At 39.1% G+C, this 24,192-nt stretch overlaps 1 protein-coding gene across 3 annotated transcripts in view; it reads left to right on the top strand.

Annotated features, from left to right (window-relative positions):
- Positions 1-24,192, top strand: part of DENND5A (DENN domain containing 5A) — a 74,484-nt gene that overhangs the window by 38,699 nt on the left and 11,593 nt on the right. Inside the window, exons 6-17 of one of the 3 annotated variants that reach the window (XM_075094782.1) lie at positions 6,374-6,691; positions 9,168-9,383; positions 10,112-10,346; positions 10,798-10,948; positions 11,602-11,695; positions 13,684-13,791; positions 14,787-14,918; positions 16,456-16,608; positions 17,451-17,555; positions 19,792-19,876; positions 21,308-21,392; positions 22,400-22,528. In XM_075094782.1, the coding sequence (XP_074950883.1) occupies positions 6,374-6,691; positions 9,168-9,383; positions 10,112-10,346; positions 10,798-10,948; positions 11,602-11,695; positions 13,684-13,791; positions 14,787-14,918; positions 16,456-16,608; positions 17,451-17,555; positions 19,792-19,876; positions 21,308-21,392; positions 22,400-22,528 (1,811 nt within the window). The remainder of the gene's footprint in view (positions 1-6,373; positions 6,692-9,167; positions 9,384-10,111; positions 10,347-10,797; positions 10,949-11,601; positions 11,696-13,683; positions 13,792-14,786; positions 14,919-16,455; positions 16,609-17,450; positions 17,556-19,791; positions 19,877-21,307; positions 21,393-22,399; positions 22,529-24,192) is intronic. The other 2 variants (XM_075094781.1, XM_075094780.1) reach the window with 2 other exon arrangements.

Below are 24,192 nucleotides of genomic sequence, written 5' to 3'. Positions count from 1 at the left end.
TTGTATGTGTAAAATGATGATGAACGTATCCATAGAGGGTTATATACAGAGCTGACAGCTATTCACAACTCACTCAACTCTGCTGCCTCCAGAAACAAAATAACAAACTTTGTGATCAAAGAACTCCTTTATTTTTCCACTTGTGTACTTGTCCAGTGCCTAGCATGCAAAATGCTTTGGATGGCCTTGATTTCATATAAAGTGCCACTTCATTTCTCTTGCATTTTAAAGTAAGTTGAAAGTGGGGACCCCTCTATCCCTACTGGTATTATTTACTGTTGAATCTGTAGTGTAGCAGCAGTGTGAGACTTACTGTTTTGGCATCTGTTAATGGTGGTTTATTTACCTGGGATTTAATTTTTAGAGAAAAGTATTGTTTTGGTACCGCTTGAAGGACTTGTAAAGTGAGGTGTCTGCCATTTCTGCTCCCTGGAGAGCGCAGCCTTTTCAGAAGTGCTTATGTAGTTCTTGAAGATGACCTCAGTCTTCCCAAGTTAAGAGAAGCTAAAGCCATCTACTGAATCTCCTTTGCTTATGCTATGCTAGGTAGTCCTCTAACTTATGGGCTATTAACTGGGCATTGAATCAGTGTAGTGTTCCCAGAAATACTTTTTACACTCTTTTGCTGCACACTAATATACTTTTTTTTAAATGCTTCTATATGGGGCCAATTCTGAGAAATGTAATAGTATGTTGCATGACAAGCAATCATCATTAGTGTCTTAGAGTGTTTAAACTGTGTGTATTGCTCTTAAAGAGAAACTCTCCAGAAAGAATATTTAACTCTTGGAAGAATTAGCCAGATGAGCATAGAAACTTAGAAGCAATTGTAGCAAGCATTAAATTTGGCTTTTTCTTCTTTGGCAAGGAGTTTATTTTCAGTGTGAAGACTAGAATATCTACATTGGTAAAGTTAACGTTTGGTTACTTTTTGGCCAAGCACTTTTTAGGTACAGCCAAGCTTAACCAAGAGTGATGTTTTCTGCAGAATCTCTGCTAAGATAAGATAATCCAAAAAAAGAAGAGGAGTTAAATGGCATAAATTAAAGAGAGTTTAAAAGGGAAGAAATGCAGTTAAACTGCTTGAAGAGTTTCTTAGTGGGTCTGTCCTGACAGTTCGCAGACAGCTTGTGACACATTAAATGATTTTTGTTCTTCCCCCAGCACCTGTTGGCAGGCATTGTGCCTAGTTTCAAGGCTTTATTTCTCTCATGTCTTGACATGCTTATAGTGTTCCTGATAAATAATAACTGACTTGTCTTCTAATCATCACAGAGCCATGTGTATAGTGGGGGTCTTGAAGTTCCTAAATTTGGGTGCTTACTTGAAACATGAGAGTTCTTGTGTTTGTACTGTCCCTTTGTGCTGAATGTTTCTCTGAACGAGAAGCAGATGCACTCTGCGTGCATCCCTAGCCTAGCACTGGCGCTGCCTTGCTAGGTAGGCACACACACCACTTGCTGTGTTTGAGCAATGCTGATACTGGGGAAATCTAAACAATGATACCTGCCCTCTTTAAAAAATAAAAACCTATTGTAGGGTGCACCAGAAGCTGTTTCATAATCAAGGTCTTAGTTCTATTTATTGACCTTGGATTCTTTTGCAACACGTAATTAAATTTGTGATTTAATTTACAGTAAAGATTTATATAAGAGCTACTAAACTGTTTTATATGCATTCCTTTGAGTGTAAGAAAAAAATACCAGTATTAAAATTCTAAAACATCAGGAAATGGAGAACTGGAATTATTCTACTTACCTTTGCAACTATGGGTAATACTGTAGTAGAGCATAAGTTGGACTTTCAGGCAAAGTTCTGTGCAAATCTAGAGTAATATCACAGAATCACAGGTTGGAAGGGACCTCAGGGATCATCTAGTCCAATCTTTCTAGGAAGACCATGGTCTAGACAAGATGGCCCAGCACCCTCTCCAGATGACTCTTGAAGGTGTCCAATGTGGCCGAGTCAACCACTTCCCTGGGGAGATTATTCCAATGGTTGACTGTCCTCACTGAAAAATTTTCCTCTTGTGTGTCCAATTGGAATCTCCCCAAGAGCAATTTGTGTCCATTCCCCCTTGTCCTCTCCATGTGACTCCTTCTAAAAAGGGATTCTCCATCTTCTTTGTAGCTACCCCTTAAGTACTGGTACATTGTGATGAGATCCCCTCTGAGCCTCCTTTTCTCAAGGCTGAACAAACACAGTTCTCCCAGACTATCCTCATATGGCAGCTTCCGAGTCCTTGTATCATCTTGGTGGCCCTTCTCTGGACCCCTTCCAGCCTGTGCACATCCTTTTTGTATAGAGGGGACCAGAACTCTACACAGTACTCCAGGTGTAGCCTGACAGGCGCTGAGTAGAGCGGGATGATGACTTCTTTATCTCTGCTGGTGATGCCCTTTTTGATGTAACCCAGCATCCTGTTGGCCACCTTGGCTGCAGCAGCACGCTGCTCGCTCATGTTGAGCTTTCTGTCCACCAGAACCCCCAGGTCCCTTTCCACAGAGCTGCTCTCTAGCCAGGTGGATCCCAGTCTGTGCTGTGCTCCCGGATTATGTTTTCCCAGGTGCAAGACCTTACACTTGTCCTTGTTGAACTTCATAAGGTTCTTGCTGGCCCACTCTTCCAGCTTATCCAGATCTCCCTGCAGAGCAGCTCTCTTTTCTGGAGTGTCTACTTCCCCACTCAACTTGGTGTCATCAGCAAACTTCATCAGGCTACACTTGATGCCGTTATCCAGATCACTTATAAAGATGTTGAATAACATTGGGCCCAATATCCATCCCTGGGGGACTCCACTAGTGGCAGGTTGCCAGTTTGAGGAGGAGCTATTTACCACCACCCTTTGGGTGCGGCCTGTCAGCCAGCTCCCCACCCACTGCACAGACCACTTATCTGGGCCACAACACATTAATTTCTTCAGGAGGAGACTGGGGGGGACTGTATCAAAGGCCTTGGAGAAGTCCAGGTAAACAATGTCCACCGCCTGCCCCATGTCAACCAGGCAAGTCACTTTGTCATAGAAGGCCACCAGGTTGTCAAGCACGATCTGCCTTTAGTGAAGCCATGTTGGCTTTTCCCAATCATGTGCTTCATTTGACTTGTGATGGCCCCCAGGAGTATTCGTTCCATAACTTTCCCTGGGATTGAAGTAAGGCTGATGGGCCTATAGTTACCCGGATCCTCCCTCGAGCCCTTCTTGTAGATAGGGGTAACATTTGCCCTCCTCCAGTCCTCTGGGACATCCCCCGTTCTCCATGACTTCTTGAAGATTATGGAGAGTGGCCTTGCAATGATGTCAGCCAGCTCTCTCAACACCCTTGGGTGGATGTTGTCAGGGCCCATTGATTTGTAGGGGTCAAGCTCCTGTAGTAATTCATGTACTAACTCTTCCTTCACTGATGGTGGGTCGGTATTTGGATCAATTGGCAATTTTGTTCCCAAAGCCTGGGACCCAACGGTGTTGGTGAAGACAGAGGTGAAGAAGGTGTTGAGGACCTCAGCCTTTTGAGCATCATTGGTGATTGACTCTCCTTTTCCATTTAACAGTGGCCTATGTTTTCCTTCTTTTTCTGCTTATGGTTGACATGTCTGAGGAAACCTTTCTTGTTTCCTCATGTTTTTTCACGTCTACAGCCAGTTTCAATTCGAGTTGGGCTTTTGCTTTTCTAACTGCATCTCTGCACACTCTGGCAATGCCCTTGTAGCTCTTGACGGATAATCCTCCACTTCTCCATCTCTGGTGTGCTTCCCTTTTGGATTTGAGTAGACCCAGGAGGTCATGGTTGAGCCATGGGGGCCTCTTGCTCCGCTTACTTCCCTTTCCTTTGTAGGGGATAAACTGGCTTTGTGCTTCCAGTAGAGAGTTCTTGAAGAACTCCCAGCACTCACTAGCTCCTTTATCTTCCATGGAAGCATCCCATCGAATCCCTCCCAACTGAGCCCTGAGTGAGCTGAAGTTTGCTCTTCTAAAATCCAGAACCCTTGTGTTAGAGCTGACCTTCAGCACACTCAGCAGGATCCCGAACTCCACGGTATTGTGGTCACTGCAGCCAAGGCTATCACTAACCGAGATATTACAAAGCCGGCTTTCTTGGTTTGTGAATAGCGAGTCCAGCAGTGCCTCATTCCTGGTTGGCGCATCTAACATTTGTATTGGGAAACAGTCCTCTGTGCATTCCAGGAACTTGGTGGATGACATGCGAGCTGCCGTATTGTTCTTCCAGCAGACGTCTGGGTAGTTGAAGTCACCCATCAGGACCAGGTTCTGTTGGCCAGAAGCTTGCTTTAGTGCCCCAAATATCGCTTCGTTGGCTTTGTCATTGTGGTTAGGAGGTTGATAGCAGATGTCCACTGTGAGGTCCTGCTTGGAGATGACCCCTTTGACTTTAACCCAGAGGCATTTGATAGAGCAGTTGCAATCACCATAGTCGAATTCGATACATTCAAGGTTTTCCTTAATGTAGAGTGCCACTCCCCCACCTCTTCTACCCTGCCTGTCCTTACGAAAGAGCCTGTAACCGCCCATTGCAATCCCCCAGTCATTTGAGTTGTCCCACCATGTTTCAGTTACTCCTATGGTGTCATACCCTTCTGAGTGGGCACGGAGCTCCAGTTCCTTCTGTTTGTTTCCTAGACAGCATGCGTTTGTATGCATACGCTTGAGGTGATTACTGTTCTGTTTCACCTCTTGGGAGACAGCTAAGGAACCTTTATCACCACACTGCTTGGCCTGACTTACTCCCCCGTTGGACGTGCTGGTGTGAGCGTTTTTGGAACAGATCCCACCCCCCAAGTCCTTCAGTTTAAAGCCCGCCTCACCAAATTAGCCAGCCTACTGCTGAAGATTCCCTTACCCCTTTTAGACAGAATATGTCCAGGGAAATTCTGCTTTAAGAATTACAGTGACTTTTTTTAAATTTTAACGTTGAGTTTCAAGAAATCATACACAACAGATATTTGTGTTTTAGGGAGAATTGACATTCTAACTCTGTTCTGCAGAAATGCCAAGAGAGCTAAATCTGTCACAAGCATTCAGTGTATGTTTTCACATCAGTTTAGTTAAATGAAGGGGTCTCATCAGGCACAGCTTATTCTGGTCTACCTACAGTCAGTCCCACAGCAAAATCCTACCAAAACTACTTTGTCCTTACTGATGCTTCACTGTTTGTGTGCATTGCTCTAATTTCAGGAATTGTCTATCACTCATTCAGTGTGAGGTTAATCTCTTCCAATTCTTTTTTCCTGTTAAGTTGTGAGAGTGCTTTCATCCTTCTGCACTTACTGAATCATAAGAAATAACTAGAGATCTGTTAGTGCTCGTGAATTGATATGTATTTTTGCTGCAAAGCTATAGTGAAACCTGAGTTCAAGTGTGCCTCTTAGAATAATGTGATGAAGCTAGGTTGAAAGTTACCCCATAATCTGGGTGAAGGGATTTTTTTATAGGGAAGGCTAAGTGACAGTCCACGTTAATTCCTCAGTGAAGAAAAACTGAAATGCTTCTACAGAAGAGCAATGTTCTTCTGTATGCTTAACTTTCCAAGCAGATTTCACACATGAATGCGGTTCTTGCTGTGAAGTATGTAATTATGTAATGTTAGGAAACCATTGGTTATATATTTTGCAATGCAGAAGCCTAAAGGGGAAACGCCCCAACCAAATATAAGGTGAGGTAAATCCTTGAAAGATGCATAGCTTCTTTTGATGTTGCTGTGGAAGCCACATAGGGGTGGTTTTTTTCTTCCTCTTGGTCTTTTTTGATGGTAAATGAGATAGAGATTGGAACAGGAAAATAGAATTTAAACTAGTTCAATTAATTTTTCCCCTTGGAAACAAACTTCTAAACTCATTCAAAGAATTGCCTTAGTTCTCAAGTTGCTTACAAAAAAGAGAAGATAACTTTATTGCAGCTTATGTAATATTAGTACACCTTTTAGAATGGAATTCTCCAAATCTCGTACAGGAGTGGACTGATAATCTGAGCAACAGGCAGTCACCTGCTTACGTATGCACATGCATAAAATAATGTTGAAAAAAAATCCCGTTGTTAAAGTCTAGCTGTATGTGTATGAAAAAATTCACCCATCCATACCTAACACATGTTACAATCTCTTTTGTACCTAGTAAACAACCTTAGAGTCGTCTTTCTTAGTTATCTCCTTGAAAGACCTGGAAAGGTAGGCCTTGTGCTGCTTTCTTCAAAACCAACCAACCAGTTCACTTATGGTTGGGGCAAGTCTGTTTACAAAATAACCAAACAAATGCAAATGTATTTGAAGCTTTTAATAAGTGCAAAACCCAAAGGCAAATAAAACCTGACCCTTGTGCTTAGTGATATTGTAATGGTATCCTGTTCTAAATTAAATCCCAGGCTAACCTGTGCTTTGTGGATGTAGACAACCACTTCATCGAGCTGCCAGAAGACTTACCCCAGTTCCCAAATAAACTTGAGTTCATTCAGGAAATTTCAGAGATACTAATGGCTTTTGGAATTCCACCTGAGGGAAACCTTCACTGCAGTGAAAGTGCCTCCAAGATGAAGAGCCTCAGAGCATGTGACCTGGTTTCTGATAAAAGAAACGGGAACATAGCAGGATCACCTTTGAATTCCTATGAGCTGCTAAAGGAAAATGAAACTATTGCAAGACTCCAAGCACTTGTTAAGAGAACAGGTGTGAGTCTAGAAAAGGTAAGCTATGAAATTATCGGCATGCTCTCTTGACCTGCAGTAGCAGGTGGTCTGAACTCATGGTTTTATCTGGGATATAGTGTATTTTCTTCACTGTAGCTGGTATAGTGCTGTGTTTTGGATTTAGTATAAGAATAATATTGATAACACACGGATACTTCAGTTGTTGCTAAGTAGTGCTTACACTAATCAAGGACTTTTCCAGCCTCCCATGCTCTGTCAGGTACAGGAGAGGCCGGGAGGGGAGGGGCCACAGCCAAGAGAGCTGATCCAAACTGACCAAAGGGATATTCCATACCATTTGACATCATGCCCAGCATATTATCTGGGGGGAGTGAGCAAGCAGCTGTGTGGTGTTTAGTTGCTGACTGGGGCTAAACCACAACATGGTCCAAAGGCTCTGTCTTTGGTAGAAAGAACTTTATGTTAATATGTTCACAAACCTTGTGGACGTCTGTAGAGACAAGGTCAAGCCTGGGGGAGGGAGGAGCGGGATTTAACTCCACAACATCTAGGGAAACCTTTGGCTATCCTCCTAGTGTTTCTTTGCCAAGATAATGTGTTAAAAAATACACCTTGCCTTGCTTATTCTTGGTTTTAAGATTTATTTTAAATTTACACCACTTATGACTTATGTGACTAAAACTGACATCCAGATAATCTTGAAGTTGGAATCCAATGTTTTTGTAGGTATCTTTCTTGTTTTGTGTAGAATATGTATAATTTCGCTTGTATATAATATGCTGGGGTACTGTGATGCTTTTTTGCTGATTAATGTTGTGAAGTGCATTAGTGTCTGATTCCCAGCAAGTGAATGTGCACAGCTCATGGTGACCCTGGTTGGATATTTTTGGGCGATCAGAATTGGGAGGAAAAAAGTTGTTGCCCTTTTTGCAGAAAAGGTATTACCTGATAGACCACTGTGGGTTTTTTGAGCCTTGTGGAGTGGAGTGAAGATTTTCTCAGTAGAGATTTTATTTCTTGCATGTTTAAATTATCTTGACCAGTTCTTCATTGCTGAGTCTGATTCCTACCCCATGTGACTGTAACTTGGGCTACAGGTGGGGCCAAACAGAGACAGAAATTGCATGACCTGCAATAGGGTGGGGAGGGAGCTGCAGGGAAGTTACATGAAGAAGTGTTTGGTTACTAGGCAGTATTAGATGCTCAAATCAGCTGTGTTCCTCTTCTAAGGTTTTTCTTTTGCATTGTTTTCTTCTTGTTCAGGGGAAAATTGGTAAGAAGCTTTTGTTCTTTTGCTGAGTGGATTGGGAAGTGATGGGAGAAGTACAGGCCTTTTTAATTTCTTGTAAGTTTTTGCACATTTGGGCCTTATCTACTCTGTGTTCTCTTCCATAGTTAAAGTCCCATTTTACTGCTTTTTTAGTTATGATAGGAGTGTGTAAGTTAACTGTCAAAATTTTCTAAAATAATTAAATAATTAAAAAACCCCACTTAATCCCAAATACCCAATTAATGGAGAATGTATAGATGCCAAGTGCTACTTATGGGATGCATTTAGAAGAACTGGTAGAATAGCAGAGCTCTCTCTGACAGAGAGCATGGCTGTAGAATGCTATTTATAGTTGGCCTTGGACTGCTATAACCAAGGTGCTTTAAGAAGGATGGGACAGCTGCAGCAACTGCATCATTGTGCAGATGTTTTAAGTTCTAGGTATTATGTCTAACTATGGTGGTGCCTCATATAATAATTAACAAATCAAGGGGTAGAAAACACGTATTCAAAATAGTTTATGACTATGTGTGATTTTCATTTGGGGTTTTTTTCCCCTAGATATTAAATTCCTATCAAAACTAATAGGAATTTAATATGTGAATCTCATATTGCTGTTTTCATAAACTTAGCCAAGGTATTAAATGAAAATGAATTTTATTTCATTGAAGATTACCCTGGGCTCTGTAGTGATGAATTGTGCATTACACTACTAAGGAATTAGGTTAAAGGAAATTGGCTATTAGACACGGACAGCTTCTTTTTACTGTGTGTTTCTGTCTTCATTTGAAAGCTGGTATGTATTGAACTCTAACAGTACTAAGTCTGGACTTGTATTACAACAGATGGAAATATGTATTTGCCTGATATGCGGGGGTAGCAAAAACCCCTAAAAAGCCTATGCAGGTGGTTAAAGGGTAAAAAAAAAAGTAAACTAAGTATATGGCGTATGTGGGCATTTATATGGTTGTTATCTGTCTTTTTGAATCTAATGTGTATCCGGTGCAACCAGTACTAAAGCAGGTTATGGTTTATTATTGAAATGAGAACTTTTATAGTCAAAGGTTTCTCTCTAGATTTTTTTGATGTTGCTGTTTTATTACAGTGCTTGAAACTAAGTAATTTTTTATTGGAATGCTGACTTGAGGAGTAGCAGCTGAATGGCAGATTAAGATCTTGTATACCTGGAATACCTGACAAAGCAACAGTACAAATTTTTTCTGCGTTCCCTTACTTTCTCAGCTGGGGGTGCGAGAGGAGACCAGTAGCAAAAAGGATCTTAAGATTCAGTGTGACGAAGAAGAATTCAAGATTTACCAGCTGAATATTCAAATCCGTGAAGTTTTTGCCAACCGCTTTACACAAATGTTTGCAGATTATGAAGTATTTGTCATTCAACCCAGTCAGGACAAAGAATCTTGGTTCACAAACAGGGAACAGATGCAAAACTTTGATAAAGTAAGTTGTAATAAGAAGATATGTCAATGTGAAAAATAAAACAGTGTTTAAACCTAAGATATTGTTTATTGGGCCATAAAATGGAGAACAGTATTTTCAGTACCTTAAATTTCAGTGTTCCCAAAAAAAGTCAAATCTTTTATATTATGTGGCAAAATATATACATACACACACTTAGAGAGATGAAGCCATGACCCCACACAATGTGTACCAAATGTATCCCTAGTTCTTTTCTAGGGAAACACAAGACCCAGTTCTTCAAATTTTACAACTGTCTTCCTTACTGGAGATGAGATATTTGTCAGCAGGATATTTCACATGGGTGAAGATTATGTTGCAGCACTGTCTGCTCAAATGCTGATTCCCATCAAATAGTATGAAAAGATTCTCATCAACTTCATAAGCTTTGAGCCCAGCCAGAAGTACATAATATCCACACCTGTGGTGCTGTTGTGGTTTGCTGGGATTCTGCTGAAACTTTTAGAAAATTAAGGAAATGCTAAAATCACAGTTTAATAATTATTGTGCTATATAGTAGGTGATTGTCATGAAACTGAATATTTCATATAAACTGCCTGTTTTAGAGGTAGAATTGGTGTGTGTAACAAAACTAGGCTTTAAGTGGCACCAAAGCATTCCAATACATCCTTGATGAGAAAAATTGGTGCTTTTGGTGGATATATCTCTCTGGAGACTCCCAAACACCCTTATCTCTTCTTGTCTAATAGGCATCATTCTTGTCGGACCAGCCTGAACCTTACTTGCCTTTCCTCTCGAGATTCCTGGAGACCCAGATGTTTGCATCTTTTATTGACAATAAGATTATGTGCCATGATGAAGATGATAAAGACCCTGTTTTGAGAGTATTTGATTCTAGAGTGGATAAAATTAGGCTGCTAAATGTTAGGACACCAACTCTGCGCACATCTATGTATCAAAAGTGTACAACCATTGATGAGGCTGGTAAGAGTAATAAGCCACTTTCTTGACACTTAAGAAACTACTAGTCAGTGCTGTTTGTTGCAGACATTAGGTTAAAGTTAAGTAACAATTCATGCTTTGAAACCTCAAAAAAAAAAAAAGACAAAAAAGCTGAGGTGTAGAGCTTAAGTGGGGAACTAAATGTTATATAGGAAGCTGAGCCGAGATGAAATGAATGTAGTTTAATTGAACTCAACTGTGTTCCTGCATGCTTTGTGTGAAAAATGTTTAAGCTTAAGATGAACATTTTTCTCCTTTTTGGTTCAGTTCTTTGATATTTAATAAACACCTGTATATTTGTACCTGTTGGGCTCCATAAGAAACTTCCACCTCCTCTCTTAAATTTGAGATCTGCTTTTAGTTGAGGCTGTGTGATTTGTAGAAACAAGTCTGATTGACATCTTTAAAAAAATTAACTTTCTTACTATTTCAGAGAAATCTATTGAATTAAGGCTAGCAAAAATAGATCACACTGCAGTTCACCCACACTTGCTGGACATGAAAATTGGACAAGGGAAATACGAGCTTGGATTTTTTCCCAAGCTTCAGTCTGATGTTTTATCCACTGGACCAGCTAGCAACAAGTGAGTAAGCTAGGATAACAGGTGCTGGATCTTGGCGATATCTATAGAATGGTACTAATACCAGAAAGCAAATTCAGTATGGTGTGGTGTTTTTTTTTTTAAAGTGAGAACAAATCAGATGATGTGGGTGGGTGTGTGTCGTGGTGGTTTTTTTTGTGTGACCTTTTTTTTTTTTCTTCTTTTTTAAATCTGGACCTCCAGAAGCAAACTGGCTTAAGAAAGCCCTGTTACGTTTAATGTTATAGTTGATGTACTTTGAGTTACCTGTAATTACTGTTGAAATAAAAGCAGATCTCATTATTGGATTTCAGTTGAGAGCTAAGAAATATTTTAGTATCTTCTTATAAAAACCTTGAAGGAAGAGGAAAAGGTATAAATTGTAACTGGATATCATAAAAAATGGGGAAGTACAAAGCAAGTGTATGTGTATTTTCTGAAACCCTTTGGTTGCCCGGTGTTGCATTCTTCTACGGAGATTTTTTGTTTGTTTGTTTTTCTACGGAGATTTTTTGTGTTTGCAGCTACGCTTTGTCTGATGTAATTGATGTCAACATGTTCAATACACAATAAGACAGAAATGTCTTACTTCCCTCATTGCTGCTTCCTTTCACCTAGCTCTTGACATTTGTTTAATAATATTCCTCTGTCTGTAGGTGGACAAAGAGAAATGCTCCTGCACAGTGGAGGCGGAAGGACCGACAGAAGCAACACACAGAGCACCTGCGTCTTGACAATGATCAAAGAGAGGTGAAAACTGTTCAACTCTAGAGATCTGATTTTTTTTCTCCCCTAATTGCCTGAATAATGCTCTGTAGCCTTTATGAAATGTCTAGACAGTTACTTGAAGTCCATCTCTGCCCTCCCTTATTTGTATTTAATGCAAATGAAGTTCCTGGTTCTTAGCAGACCAAAAATACTTAGTTTTCTTTTTCTAAAAGTTATGCCATTTTTACCCCCTCTCAGGACAAAATTATTTCATCCCATGTGTAGGAGAGTTCCCTGAGAATGTATCAAAAGCTTTAAAGTTTAAAAATAAAAAAGGGTGTGGGGGGAGGGAGGAATTAATCTTAAACAGTTTTTAGCCATCTATTTCCTGTCTCTAACTTAGTCAACCTATGCTTCTTTTGTATATTTGATGGAGGAAAGATAACCACCTCCAGAGAGTGATTAATTTCATCCTAAAATCAGAAGCATTGCCTTTTGGACTTGCCTTTTTTCTTCTGTAGACCGTAAAAGAAGTCTTAAGGTGGCAGATTGACACACAACCTCATGTTAAGGTGGGAATGTGAACCCCACGCATACTGTCGGGTTCGTGTCTGCCTGTTTTTGCACAACAGTCTGCTGATTTACCCACCTTCTGAACTAATAACTTCTCTCACCAGTGCTTCTACAGCTGACACAGTTAGTCTTTGCGGTGAAGGGATTTTGAAAGATCTGGGTGATATGAACTAATTACAGTACATTGTCTGATTCATATGATACAGACTGCAAACTGTTACGCTGGCGGTTGATTTACGGGTAATTCCAAGAATAATCTGGTTTAAAATACCAGAATTCATTTTTTTTGTTTAGTATCCTCAGAGCTTTACCTCTCTTTAAATGTATGTTGTTTGTTGAAGACAATATTCTCTCGCCTTGTTAAATATCTTCAGAAAAGCTTCATTTGGGATTTCAGAGTAGTCTTGTGTCTGTTAGGATAGTGTTGTCAAAATCAAGTATCTTTGTCCAGTTCATTCTTTTATGGTAGTGATGAGTTTAATTGCCTTTCCAGTGTACTCATTTCCAGAATTTTCTCATTGGTTTGTTAAAATTTTGTTGAAGTACAGTGTCATCTATAACCATGTAATAGAAGAATGGCTGCATAATAAAAAAAGCGTTGAATAGTTTCTGGCTTTGATGTGTTCCATATGCTTAGATAACTCTAAAGTACTTTTTATTTAGAAATAACAGAAGTGAAGAATATTGATTTGTAACCCCATAATTGCGTTTAACAGTTATGGTGTTTAGTATGTGTAAACTTCCGAGATTTCAATTAGGTAATTACAAAGGCAAAATTCTACCTTTAGTGTCTGGGGGTTTTTGTTTGCTTTGTTTTTTAACTGACTCTTTACATGTTGATTATCCTATAGGAGTTATTCTGTCACACGAGGCAAATAATTTCTGAGGAATAAAAATTACAAATACATGCTCAGTTGAAGGTACCAACTGCCAGGGTAGTCTGTGCTGGTGTTTTAGGGTTCTGTGCTGTACCTTGTTGATGACATAATACTGACTGGACATGGACCCCCTTTCCCAGGTGAACCAGAGGCTTTCCTATTAAGTCTGAAAGAATGGGGAGGGAGCCTTTCTGAGATGAACACTGGGCATCAGGCTGAGCTGGGGGCGGTGGTTTCTAAATGCAGTGTTGTGAGTTTTAGACAAATTGAAGCTTTGGGGCAGCCAACAAAAATCTCTGGAATTGAGATTTTGTGGCTTTTAACTTGCAAATATTTGTTCCCAGTGGAGGGCAGAGTTTACACCAATCCAATGATTGAACACCATATTTTCTTTTTTCCTTTCAACTTCATTACTTATGAATTTATTGTTATGTTGAATACTTGGGAGTTCTGCATTGTGTTATATCTTCACTCTTTTCCTTTTCTGTTTTGCATGCTTGCTTTTATTACTTCATATGTGCTTATTACTTTCACTTTACCTGGTCTGCTTGGCTTTTTGCTACCAACTTGTCCTGCCAGCACCTGGACTTTTCCATGTCAGAGCTTCAGTTGCAGTTATGTTTAGACTGGGACCAGCATGATTGGCCCTTCATGCCCTCTCTAAAATCTGTGTCAGAGCATTATCTGGTATGTCTAATGCATAATATGACTGTAATCATAGTTCTGGATACAGATGCATAATTAGATATATATATATCATAGCTTCTTAGTGCAAGGCTGATGGCGAAGGTGTGGTTTTCCCTCTTTGCAAAGATGGGATCATGTTTGATAAATCTGACTATTCATTGAATTTTCAGTTGGTCATTATTACAGTGTAAGCTAGAGAAGTTACATATTAATCTGAAATATGTAGTAATCGTGAGTATTCTGTCAGTGCCTATACAGAACTTTATCAGTTAGGCATGCCCCAACCAATCTGTGATCACTTGTCTTTCTAAACATTTGTCAAATTGTTCTTGTCTCTGAGGTGAAAACAATGGCAACTCCTTGATGGCAGTAACAGGAGCAGAAAAACTCTTTCAAGTAGAGTGAGTTCAGGAAATTATTTTGCTCAAAAAGGCAGATGGTTCACAGCTGAGAGCTGTTAGCAGCATTTTGCAGCTGTTTCCTGAGAGGCTGAGAGGGTGGGTAAGAAACAGGAGATCTGTAAGACTCTGCAGGGCATAGCACAGATCTCAGGTGTTGTCAAGCTCCAGGCAAAGTTTTCTACCAGTCCCTATGTAGACCAGTCTCCCATTTTAGTAGTATTGGTCTGTGTAATTATTACAAACTTTCATTTTATATAAAAAACTAACAAGATAAATCTCAGTGGTAGAGGACATAACTGAATCTCTATGCATCTAAATAACCTTGGCAGTTTGTATTGTGTTTTTGTTATTCAGCAGTGTGTGTTCTAATACTACATAGGCAGAGTAAATGGGGATTTGACCTCCCATTAAATAATCCCTTAGGTGTCTCAGCCCAATATAGCACTGAATATTAAAAGGGGCCTTTTCTGAAAGGGGATCTGATTCTTCTCATTGCACGGGGTGGGTCATAAAGATAAGTTTATCCTTTTCTCTTGGCACAGTAGTCTCACTTACACTTTTGTCTGTGTTTGTCAATTTTCTACCCCGATACAGAAGTATATCCAAGAAGCCAGGAATCTGGGCAGCACTATTCGGCAGCCCAAACTGTCTAACCTCTCTCCATCGGTAATTGCACAAACAAACTGGAAGTTTGTAGAAGGCTTGTTGAAGGAATGCCGAAATAAGGTAATACAGAGAATATATCTGTTGCCTTGCACTTCGTATCCATCATTTACAGACCTGTTCTTGGCCAGTATATTTGAACCCTGCTCTTCTGCCATCTGTTTTTGCTTCATCTGTGTAAAGATTTTTGCATGGTATCCGTGTAAAGATTTTTGCATGGTATCCGTATAAAGATTTTTGCATGGTAGTGAAAAATTCATTAAGAGATAATGTACTTAGAAATTCTGCAAAGAGTGGAAACTTTATCAAGCAGATTTATGGTAGAGAATGTAAAATGATAGAAGGAGATTGAATATTGATAGGTTTTTACTATGCTGCTACCCGTGTCTATTATGGCGTATTTTAGTAATCACTAATGAGACTATACTATTTCAACAAGGGTGATTATTCTAAAAGAGGAGGTTGTGGTAAAAATGCAGGAGCTTTCCTCATAACTAAAGGAAGTGGGTTAACAAGGTTCTGAAATGTAAGTTTTCAAGCACTTAATGAAGAAATTTGGCATTAGTTTGTAGACGTGCTTCACCACTATACATTTGACAATATATTAATCTGAATTATAGCAATTTCATACAACTTCTTGTAAAACAGTGTTTAATACAGGCATCTACTTCTCATTTCCCTGTCATTTTCTGTATGTATGAAACTGTCCAAATAATCCCCTTTACTTAATAGAGGCATATGACAGTGAAAATCCTCGAAGATAGACTTGACTCTTTGAGTGTGGGAATGCAACTCTGGGGAATGCAGTGAGCCTGCAGTTAGCAGAGAAAGAAATTACCAGGGGAGGTGAGGAGGAGGAGAAACAGAGACTAAGCCTTCTTCATCTCAACTAAGACAGGGCATAGGTGCCTTGGGTTATTACTCATTTGAGGGCTACTCCAGAATAGCAACAACAATGGATTGTGTAAGAGATGAGCAGAAGTGATTCCCTAGTCATTTCTCCCTCCAGGTTGCTGTATGATGAATATATTGTGACTGGGAGACCATACTTTAAGAGTTGGGGAGAGCTTTGTTGACCAGTATGAAATTGTGCACGATTTAAGAGTGTGGTTTATTGGGAAAACTTGAGATGCATTCCAAAATGAGTTTACTTTAAACTCAAATACCCTTTTGACAGAGCAGGGTCTCACAGGAATGACATATCCCCCTGGTACTTGGAAGCACTTGTGCATGTCCACCTGCCCTGTTTACTGCTCCCAGTCCAGCACTCACCAGGCTCCAAAAACACCCAAGACCTGTGTTGCAGGGCCTTGCTGCTAGGCCTCTAGCTTGTCACTGTGGGGCCTGCTGTTCCTTTTGTTGGGATTACTCTGTGAAGGTTTATGTGCATATTGAAGTGATCAACACTGGTGTTGCCATGGTTTGAAAAACAGGGATATAAGAAATGCAGTCCTGCACTAGCTTCAGACGTACTGGATACACACAGTTATTCTGCCATATCTTTGCTATTGTGTGCTTCCCTGATGGTTATTTAAAAAGTGTAAGTGATCTTGGAAGTTTGTATGGGAAGAATTAACTCTCTTGCCCTGTCCTTTTTCAGACCAAGAGGATGTTGGTTGAAAAAATGGGTCGAGAAGCTGTGGAGCTAGGTCATGGTGAAGTGAATATCACAGGTGTAGAAGAGAATACTCTGATAGCCAGTCTGTGTGACCTCTTAGAAAGGATATGGAGCCATGGTCTGCAAGTCAAGCAGGTGAGGCACAAATATTCCTGTATGTTGCAGAGCACGCTTTCCTAAAGTCATGTTATGCTATTCCTCTCTCTGCTTTCAGAGGATACTTTTTGTGTGTATAGAAGCATTAAAATACTTGTGTCCCCCCGCCAGCCTTTTTTTATGTCAGTTACTGCCCCCTCTTCTCTCTCCACTTTTTGCTCTGGGGTATGTGCAAGTGCACATGTAGATGTGTTTTGTAGGTGACTTCTTGGAAGGCTTTTCCTGTTTAACCTGGGGTTTTTGTTTGGTTTGGTTTTTGGGTTTTGGTGTTGTTTTTAATAGGGTGGTAAATAAAACTATTTCTGTGTTCTTAATATTTCCTTTACTAAAGTTGGCTATATAAGGCAGTATACGCTAAAGATGCTGTTAATGGGATATGGTATGGGGAATTGGTTTTCATGAGTATAATTTACTTTTAAAAAGTGAAGTCTTGCTATTTTGGTTCTTCTTGAATGATGTAGGGGTAGTTAAGTGATGTTTACAAGATCACTAGTTTAGAGGTGGTGTTTTTCATAGGAAATTAATAATTGTTTATCATGCTCTTCTGTTTGGAGTCACTTGTGGGACTAGATGGAGTTTGGAAGGCCTTTATCCTTTTTGCCTCCATTGTACAAAGGAATAGCAAGAACAATGAGGATTATAACTTTTTTAAAAGAATGTGCAGAATAAATGTACATGATCCAGACAACTATAATTCAGTATCTCTGTTCCCAGCACCCAAGCAGCAGTATTTAAATCTGCTCTCCTTCAAACTATATAGCAGTTCTCTATGTGAAGATTTATCATGTGATTCTCTCCCTTCCCTCTTGTATATCACTTAGGATAGAAGCTGTACTGCTTTCGTCTTAGAAGACAGAGCATCAGCATACTCTGCTTCAACTCAGATTTGGGCCTTTCAGACCACCAGACGGCCAACCCTACATAAGGTTAATGCTTTGGATTGATTGCAGATGTTGGCAAACAGTGCTGAATGGTGGAATAAATAGAGTGGTGGAATATAGTAGAGGCCTGATGGAGGAAGTGCAGTGCATCTCATATTATGATCCACAGTTTAAAAAAAAACAAACACCACCACCAATTCTCTCTGTGCTCTGGCCTTTATTAAATATGCAAAAACCTGCTGTTTTATACATCAATTCTATTTTATTTTTCAGTAATAAGCCAAGGAAGACTCTTCTTTCTCAATTGACCATAGTAATGAGAATGTCTTTCCTTCCACCAATCCCTGCTTTTACCTCTTCCCTGCTGATGAACCTTGATAGTCTTATATTAGCTACCAACAGATTCCTCCACATGCAAAGTGAATCTACACCTTCCTTTGCCCGGACCAATGCAGTAGAGTTGTCCGATATAGGGTCTAATGACTGAAGTAGTCTGAACTTTCAGAAGGCCTCGGTAATTCCCTTGCCCATTCTCCGTCCCACTGATTTCCTTAGGCTGTCGTCTTTTCCCCTATAGATACATCTTGCATCATCATTGCTATTTGGTGAAGTTAAAGGAGAGTAACATGATGGTAAAGGAAGTGGGCAGATGTATACTGCATGAGTTCTTGCATTCATCATTATTGTTGACATCTATTTGCTGCAGGATCCTTTGTTTGCTGCTTTATGCTGCAGTTCTCCTTGCCATGGCAGCTAGTTGCTGAACACTAGACTGTGTGTGCATGTGTGTGTTTGAGAGAAATGCCTTTTTGGATGTAACTGTTCCCTGATTGATACTTTTCATGCTGTCTTCTTATGTTTTTGTAAGACTTGCAATATTGGCTTTCCATGTTGGATCTGTCAGGTACACACATGAGCATTGAACTTCTGTGGATTTTTTTATCTTCACCACTGAATGCATATTTTTAATAGATTTATCTGAATACAGAGTTTACAGACACTCTAGGCCTTATCTTCTAGAGGAATGCCATTTCTGGAGTAATGCCTCGTGGTTGTTAGTTCTTTATGGCAACAGTAGTGAGCTATAGGATTGAAGTGTTTAGAGATTTTTAAAGATAGTTTAAAAAAAAAAAAATCAGCATTGAACCATGATTACTGCACTGCCAGAAAGCCACTTACATGATTTTAGATTACGTTGATAGTGCTGAATTGACAGCTGTTGCTTTACAGTCATGGTTTCATTCTGCACAAAGTTGTAAGTAAAAACATGGCTTTATAATATAACTGCTTTTCTGAAATGCAGAATTGCTAGATCTTTACTGGGATTTCAAGCTAATAATTTATGAAGATGATAAGTAATACCAATTAATTTTCTCTATAAGTAATTCCAATTAATGTGTGGGAGAACCACTGTTCAATTACTGCTGCCTTTCTGTGGCTTTGCAGGCTTTGATTTATAATGCAGAATATTTTAGGATGAACCTATGAATATTTTTCGTTTGCCAGCAAAAGATTTCCTCACATGCTGCTTTAAGCCACCAGAAGTTTACAAAAGCAGCATAATGAGCAAGGTGCACCTTGTAACAGAATTTGACGGATTTATCTTGGCCTAAATAGTACATCCTAAATTTTAGCTTTTAAGTTGGTTTTAAAATGTGTAGAGCTGGAGTATTCTTGCTGATAAGCTTTCATTGTCCTGCTTGTGGTTTGGGTTGTCTTTTCTTACTGTGTTTGTGGTTATCCAAGTCCTTTGCTTGATGAAATTGAGGGGGCATCTTTTGAAGTTTTGAAAACTGAAAGCATGCACCTATAGCCCTGAATTACCCTGACGAGAACAAGACTTGGTCTAGGTATGAGATGTTTTACTCAGGCTGGCTCTGTTTCTCCCATCATTTCACTGCTGGAGGGGCAGGGAGGGAAAGACACATAGTAAATGTTACAGCCTCAGACATACAACTCTACTCACACCTAGTGTTTTACAAGCCTGTAAATGTTTTCTTGTCATGTTAAAGAACTATGAGAAATGAAGTTCAATTGACGTTTTCCTGTTACCAGAATCATTAGATCCCAATAGTTTGGCTTTTGCTTTTCTTTCTCGACCTCTTTACAGCTCCTGAGCACCTCCAACTTGTGTGTAATCTTTGGTTTTTACCAATTAATTTATAGGGAGAAACATATTTGAAGCAAGTTTTTGTTACGGCTGGTACTATCAATAATGATTGGAACTTTTTTTTTTAATTCAGGTGGTAGAGATTTCTTCAATATTTTTTTTTTATTTTAGGGAAAATCTGCTTTGTGGTCTCATCTGTTACACTACCTAGAAAACAGACAGAGAAAAACTACATCAGGCAGCTTCAGTACCTCGGGTAAGATCGGCTTCTGCTGGAAGATGATGATAAACTATGAGTAAGAGCTGTCTGCAGATTTGCACCAAACAGCGATTGTTTCCTTGGAAATATCCTTCATTCAATGAGACTGAATCAAGTATTCTATCCACTACAGAATTAATATGGACCTGGTGTATTGTCTCATATATTTTGTGAAAAATAAACTTGTTTGGATTGAGCCCACTTGTTTGGGTCTGGTATCAGACTACTGTAGTAGTGAGATACCAGAAATATCTGTTGTTTCAGAAATAGGCTTTAAAATGGATTGCTTTGATATACCATCCCCCATATGACACATAGTCATTGCATGACTGGCAAAGCATATTTTGTTACGGATGGGGGTGGAAAGCAAGTATAAGCATATAAAATTGTGCTGTACATCCTGAAGTTTTACATTCTCTCTTGAAAAACAACTGAACAGTATGCTTCTTGTTTAAAAGAAAAGGACATTAAAAAAATACAAAAACCCACTGAATAAACATAATTTAATTTTTGTTATATCAAGTGTTGCAGTAAAAGTATTATTGCACATAAGATCCACTAATTATCTGTTTCTAAGGTTATTGATGTAATTTTTAAACACTACTTCTTGTGTCAGATGGGGGCATAGGGTATAACTTTGGAGTGAACAATGGGTTTGGGGAAGGCAGGAGTGCCTTTTTTAATTATATATATTTAAAGTTGCTGTAGTCAAAGACCTGAGCATTACTAACATGCACAAAGCTTTGTAAGCAATCAGAACCAAAGATTTGGAAAGTATTAGGGTCTCCTGAATGTCACTTGGTCCATAGTGTTTTTCTGTATCAGGCTGAAGTTAAAATCGGTTTTATGCTTTCTAACTAGGGATTGAGGGCAGGGACTGTATTTAATATACGACTTGATTTTAGAGTGGAGTTTGAAAGATAAGAGTAATAATATTGCTTTAAAAAACCCCAAATGTGCTATTTTAAAAAGTAGTGGTGTTACAGGAGGGTTCAAAGTGGTAGATTAGTTAAGCATATGATGTGTGGTGTACTGAGTAAAACACGTTGAACACTGTTTTCTGGTGTCAACAGTGCCAGTCAGTTTTATTATGTAGAAAGAAAATAGGGTAGTATGTAGAAAATAATACTTGATTAGTGTATGTCTTCAGCCATTTGATGTCATACTGATTTCAGCAGAATCTTAAGCTCTGAGTACTAAGAATTCATGTGTTAATGCTCAGTGTGTGCTGATCTGCCTAACCATCTGTGTAGCATATTAGATTTTCGTGTCATTTGAATTGGAAATATACCACACTATCTTCACAAAGCAGTGAGTCACCAATAACACAAGAGTGCAAGTTGGTGTTAATTCACCTTCTTTTTATATTGATTTTTAAATTTTCAGATGGATTTCTACTAACAAGAAATTCTGTTCTTCCAAATCTAGGAATACTTCTTGATTCAGAAAGGAGAAAATCTGATACCAGTCCAGCCATGTCACCTCTTAGAATCTCTCTCATCCAGGATATGAGGTGAGTTTAAACTATTAAAACCAACAGAGAAAACCCATGAGATTTGCATACTTGTGTCTGTGTATAATGTGTACTGTACAGAAAAGTCTGTTACATCAGGAGGGGGACGTGGGGAAGAAACCTGCTGAACTGTTTTAAAGTATATAGTGCAACCTTTTCATTCACCTTTACAAAAAATTTTTGTACTGAGCAGATTTATATTGTCACAGCTGCTAGCTTATAGAAATACCCTGACAGGGTTTTCATCTTTTTTGAAGTATTCTGTATTGTTTTATTTCCTCAGAGATATGTGTGTAGCATATATATTTTCCCAGTCATTGCCAAGTTGGTACATAGCTCTGAGCTCATTCTTGCTTCTCAGTGACGAAAGTGGTTTAAAGAACTTGTTTGATCTAAAGAATGGGTTTATCTAATGTTGAGTACTGTAGTGTGAATAAAACTATAACTTCCGCTCAGTGCCCTTTTTTCAGGGCATTAAAAACAATATGCAGAACTTCTGAATTAGTTTTGAAAGGGTTTTTCTTTCCTCCTTTTTCCGTACCATTGTCTAATTTTTTCAGTGGGGAGGAGTGAATTGGAGATTTTAGAGGGGCATGCTTGTCCATTCAAAATACATAATTTGTGCCTTGTGTGCAAGAAAAGCTACTACTGAGCAGGCAAAGATACTATTTAATTTTCCGAAGCACTCAGCCATAAATATTGCAGTGATAAGGTCCAGAATGATTCTTAAATCATGTAACGCAATAGGCCTTGTTTAGAATTTTGTAAATAGGGCACTGCATTGCAGATATTTCCTTTTCAGGCTCCTATTCTTTTTCAGCTAGATACACAAGGAATTCAGATACTGCTGAATATTAAGGTGGTCATGCCTCTTTTTCCGGTAGTTTACCTGATATTTTGCATTCTTGGCAAAACTCCTTCTTCAGCCTAGCTTGGTTCAAAAGAACTGTCACACTTTGAAAATACTGGGCACTGGTTTTTTGTTTTGTTTTGTTTTCTCTTTTCAGGCATATCCAGAACATTAGTGAGATCAAAACAGATGTTGGCAAGGCCAGAGCTTGGGTTCGTCTCTCTATGGAAAAGAAGTTGCTTTCTAGGCATCTAAAACAGCTGCTTTCAGATTATGAACTCACAAAGTAAGATGGTTTATCTTGTGCAAAGCTTTTTAAAATTAAGCCTGTTTAGTTGTTTGACTTCAAAAACCTGGAAGTGCCTATTCTTCCATCTGCTTTGCAGTGTGCAAAAAGGGTAGAACAAACTAGCCTTCCAAGTGTGTCTCTGTACCTGTGTATTGAGCTATTTGGGCACTATGATTCAATACTGGTGTTCTTTAGATAGAGAATCAGTCTGTCAGCATAGACTATCTGCCACTCTGTGGTGAAATTTTCAAAAATTACTAGGGGTTAAATGAAACGTGGCATAAGTCCAAATGCCACTAGTTAGCTGAGTCAAGTTTTTTATCTTGGCCCCCGGTTACTGTAGGATATTTTGTTTTCCTTGGATTGTTTGTGTGTTTTCGTAATGCATGACAAAGTGCAGCTTACGCCCTTGTATGCAGTTCTGTCATGATACGAAGAGTGTAAAGGCATACATACAGATGTGTTTCTGTGGCTCTCGTTAGAGTGACTCCAAGTGACTGTTCCTTAGCTTCTCACTTCTGTCTCCAAATCTGAGATTTCTTATAACTCTTTTCAGTGCCATGTAAAATAATGTAAATAAAATCAACTTCTGGTGAGGTTTAAGAGAGCAGATGAATGGTGTACATGCAGTACCTTGAAGGTGACTAGGAAGGCTGTGATGATCAGTTCTTGCATCTCATTTTGGGGCAATAAGCTCAAGATGAGGTCTGGTAATCTTTCAAAATCTTCCATTTAAACCTTTCAGAGCACAATTGTCCACATCTCTAGATCAAACTGATTGTGTCTCAGCTTTGTTTGTCCTCACCTACACAGTAAAGGTTTTGCATTTCTAGCCTGCTTAAGAACACAAGGCGAGTTGCTTTTGTAATAGTCAAATATCTGCTATTATGATCCATTTTTTTGTTTCTGTTACTTCTCCTAAACATTTTAAAATGTGACTTTCAATTCCTGTATATGAAGTCATAAAAAAAATTATTAAAAGACCCAACCATTGAGACCCAAAATGCTATTTAAAGAGTAATTGAACTATGCAAAGAAAATGGGAGAAGTATATAAAGTATGGGGGGGAGGGGGATGTAAGTGAAGAATGAAGACTTGAACCTGGATAGAGTTGCAAATACTGCTGGCTTAAACTCTGTTAAAAATACTCTGTGCTAGTGCTTCCTAAAAGTATGCATCTTGAAGTGCAAAAGGAGAAATGCTAAGCACAAGGACCTATTTAGTTGGTGATGTCCAGAGCACACGTGCATTATATTATCTTTGTAAACATAAATAATTATTTTGTAAATAGCTGCACAAATTGGAAAACAGGCCATATGTAATACGATTTGTTTCAGGAGTAACAACTTGAGGTTTGTTTAGTGTAACCTGTGCAGAAAAGAAATGCATTGCTGATAAGGTTGGATATACTGTTTATTGTGTAGAAATCAAAGGTTCTCTTGTATGGGCCCTGGTAATTGTAATTAGCTTTAATTGAAGACTTCTTTCTGGAGACAGCTTAAGCTATGCTGTCTACTCTTCTTTTCCTCTCCTTCTATCCCCACCACCCTCTAAGAAATGTCTTCCCTTCTTCAATCCCTCCAAACCATAACTGCTAAATTATTTGAGATTTGCTTTTTATTGAATTATGTTGGACTTCCTGATGTGGCCTTCCAACAGTA

The sequence above is a fragment of the Phalacrocorax aristotelis genome, chromosome 5 (genome assembly GCF_949628215.1).
Source record: "Phalacrocorax aristotelis chromosome 5, bGulAri2.1, whole genome shotgun sequence".
Classification (NCBI taxonomy): domain Eukaryota; kingdom Metazoa; phylum Chordata; class Aves; order Suliformes; family Phalacrocoracidae; genus Phalacrocorax; species Phalacrocorax aristotelis.
The sequence above is the reverse complement of the archived record's forward strand: the minus strand, read 5'-3'. Positions and strand labels throughout refer to the sequence as shown.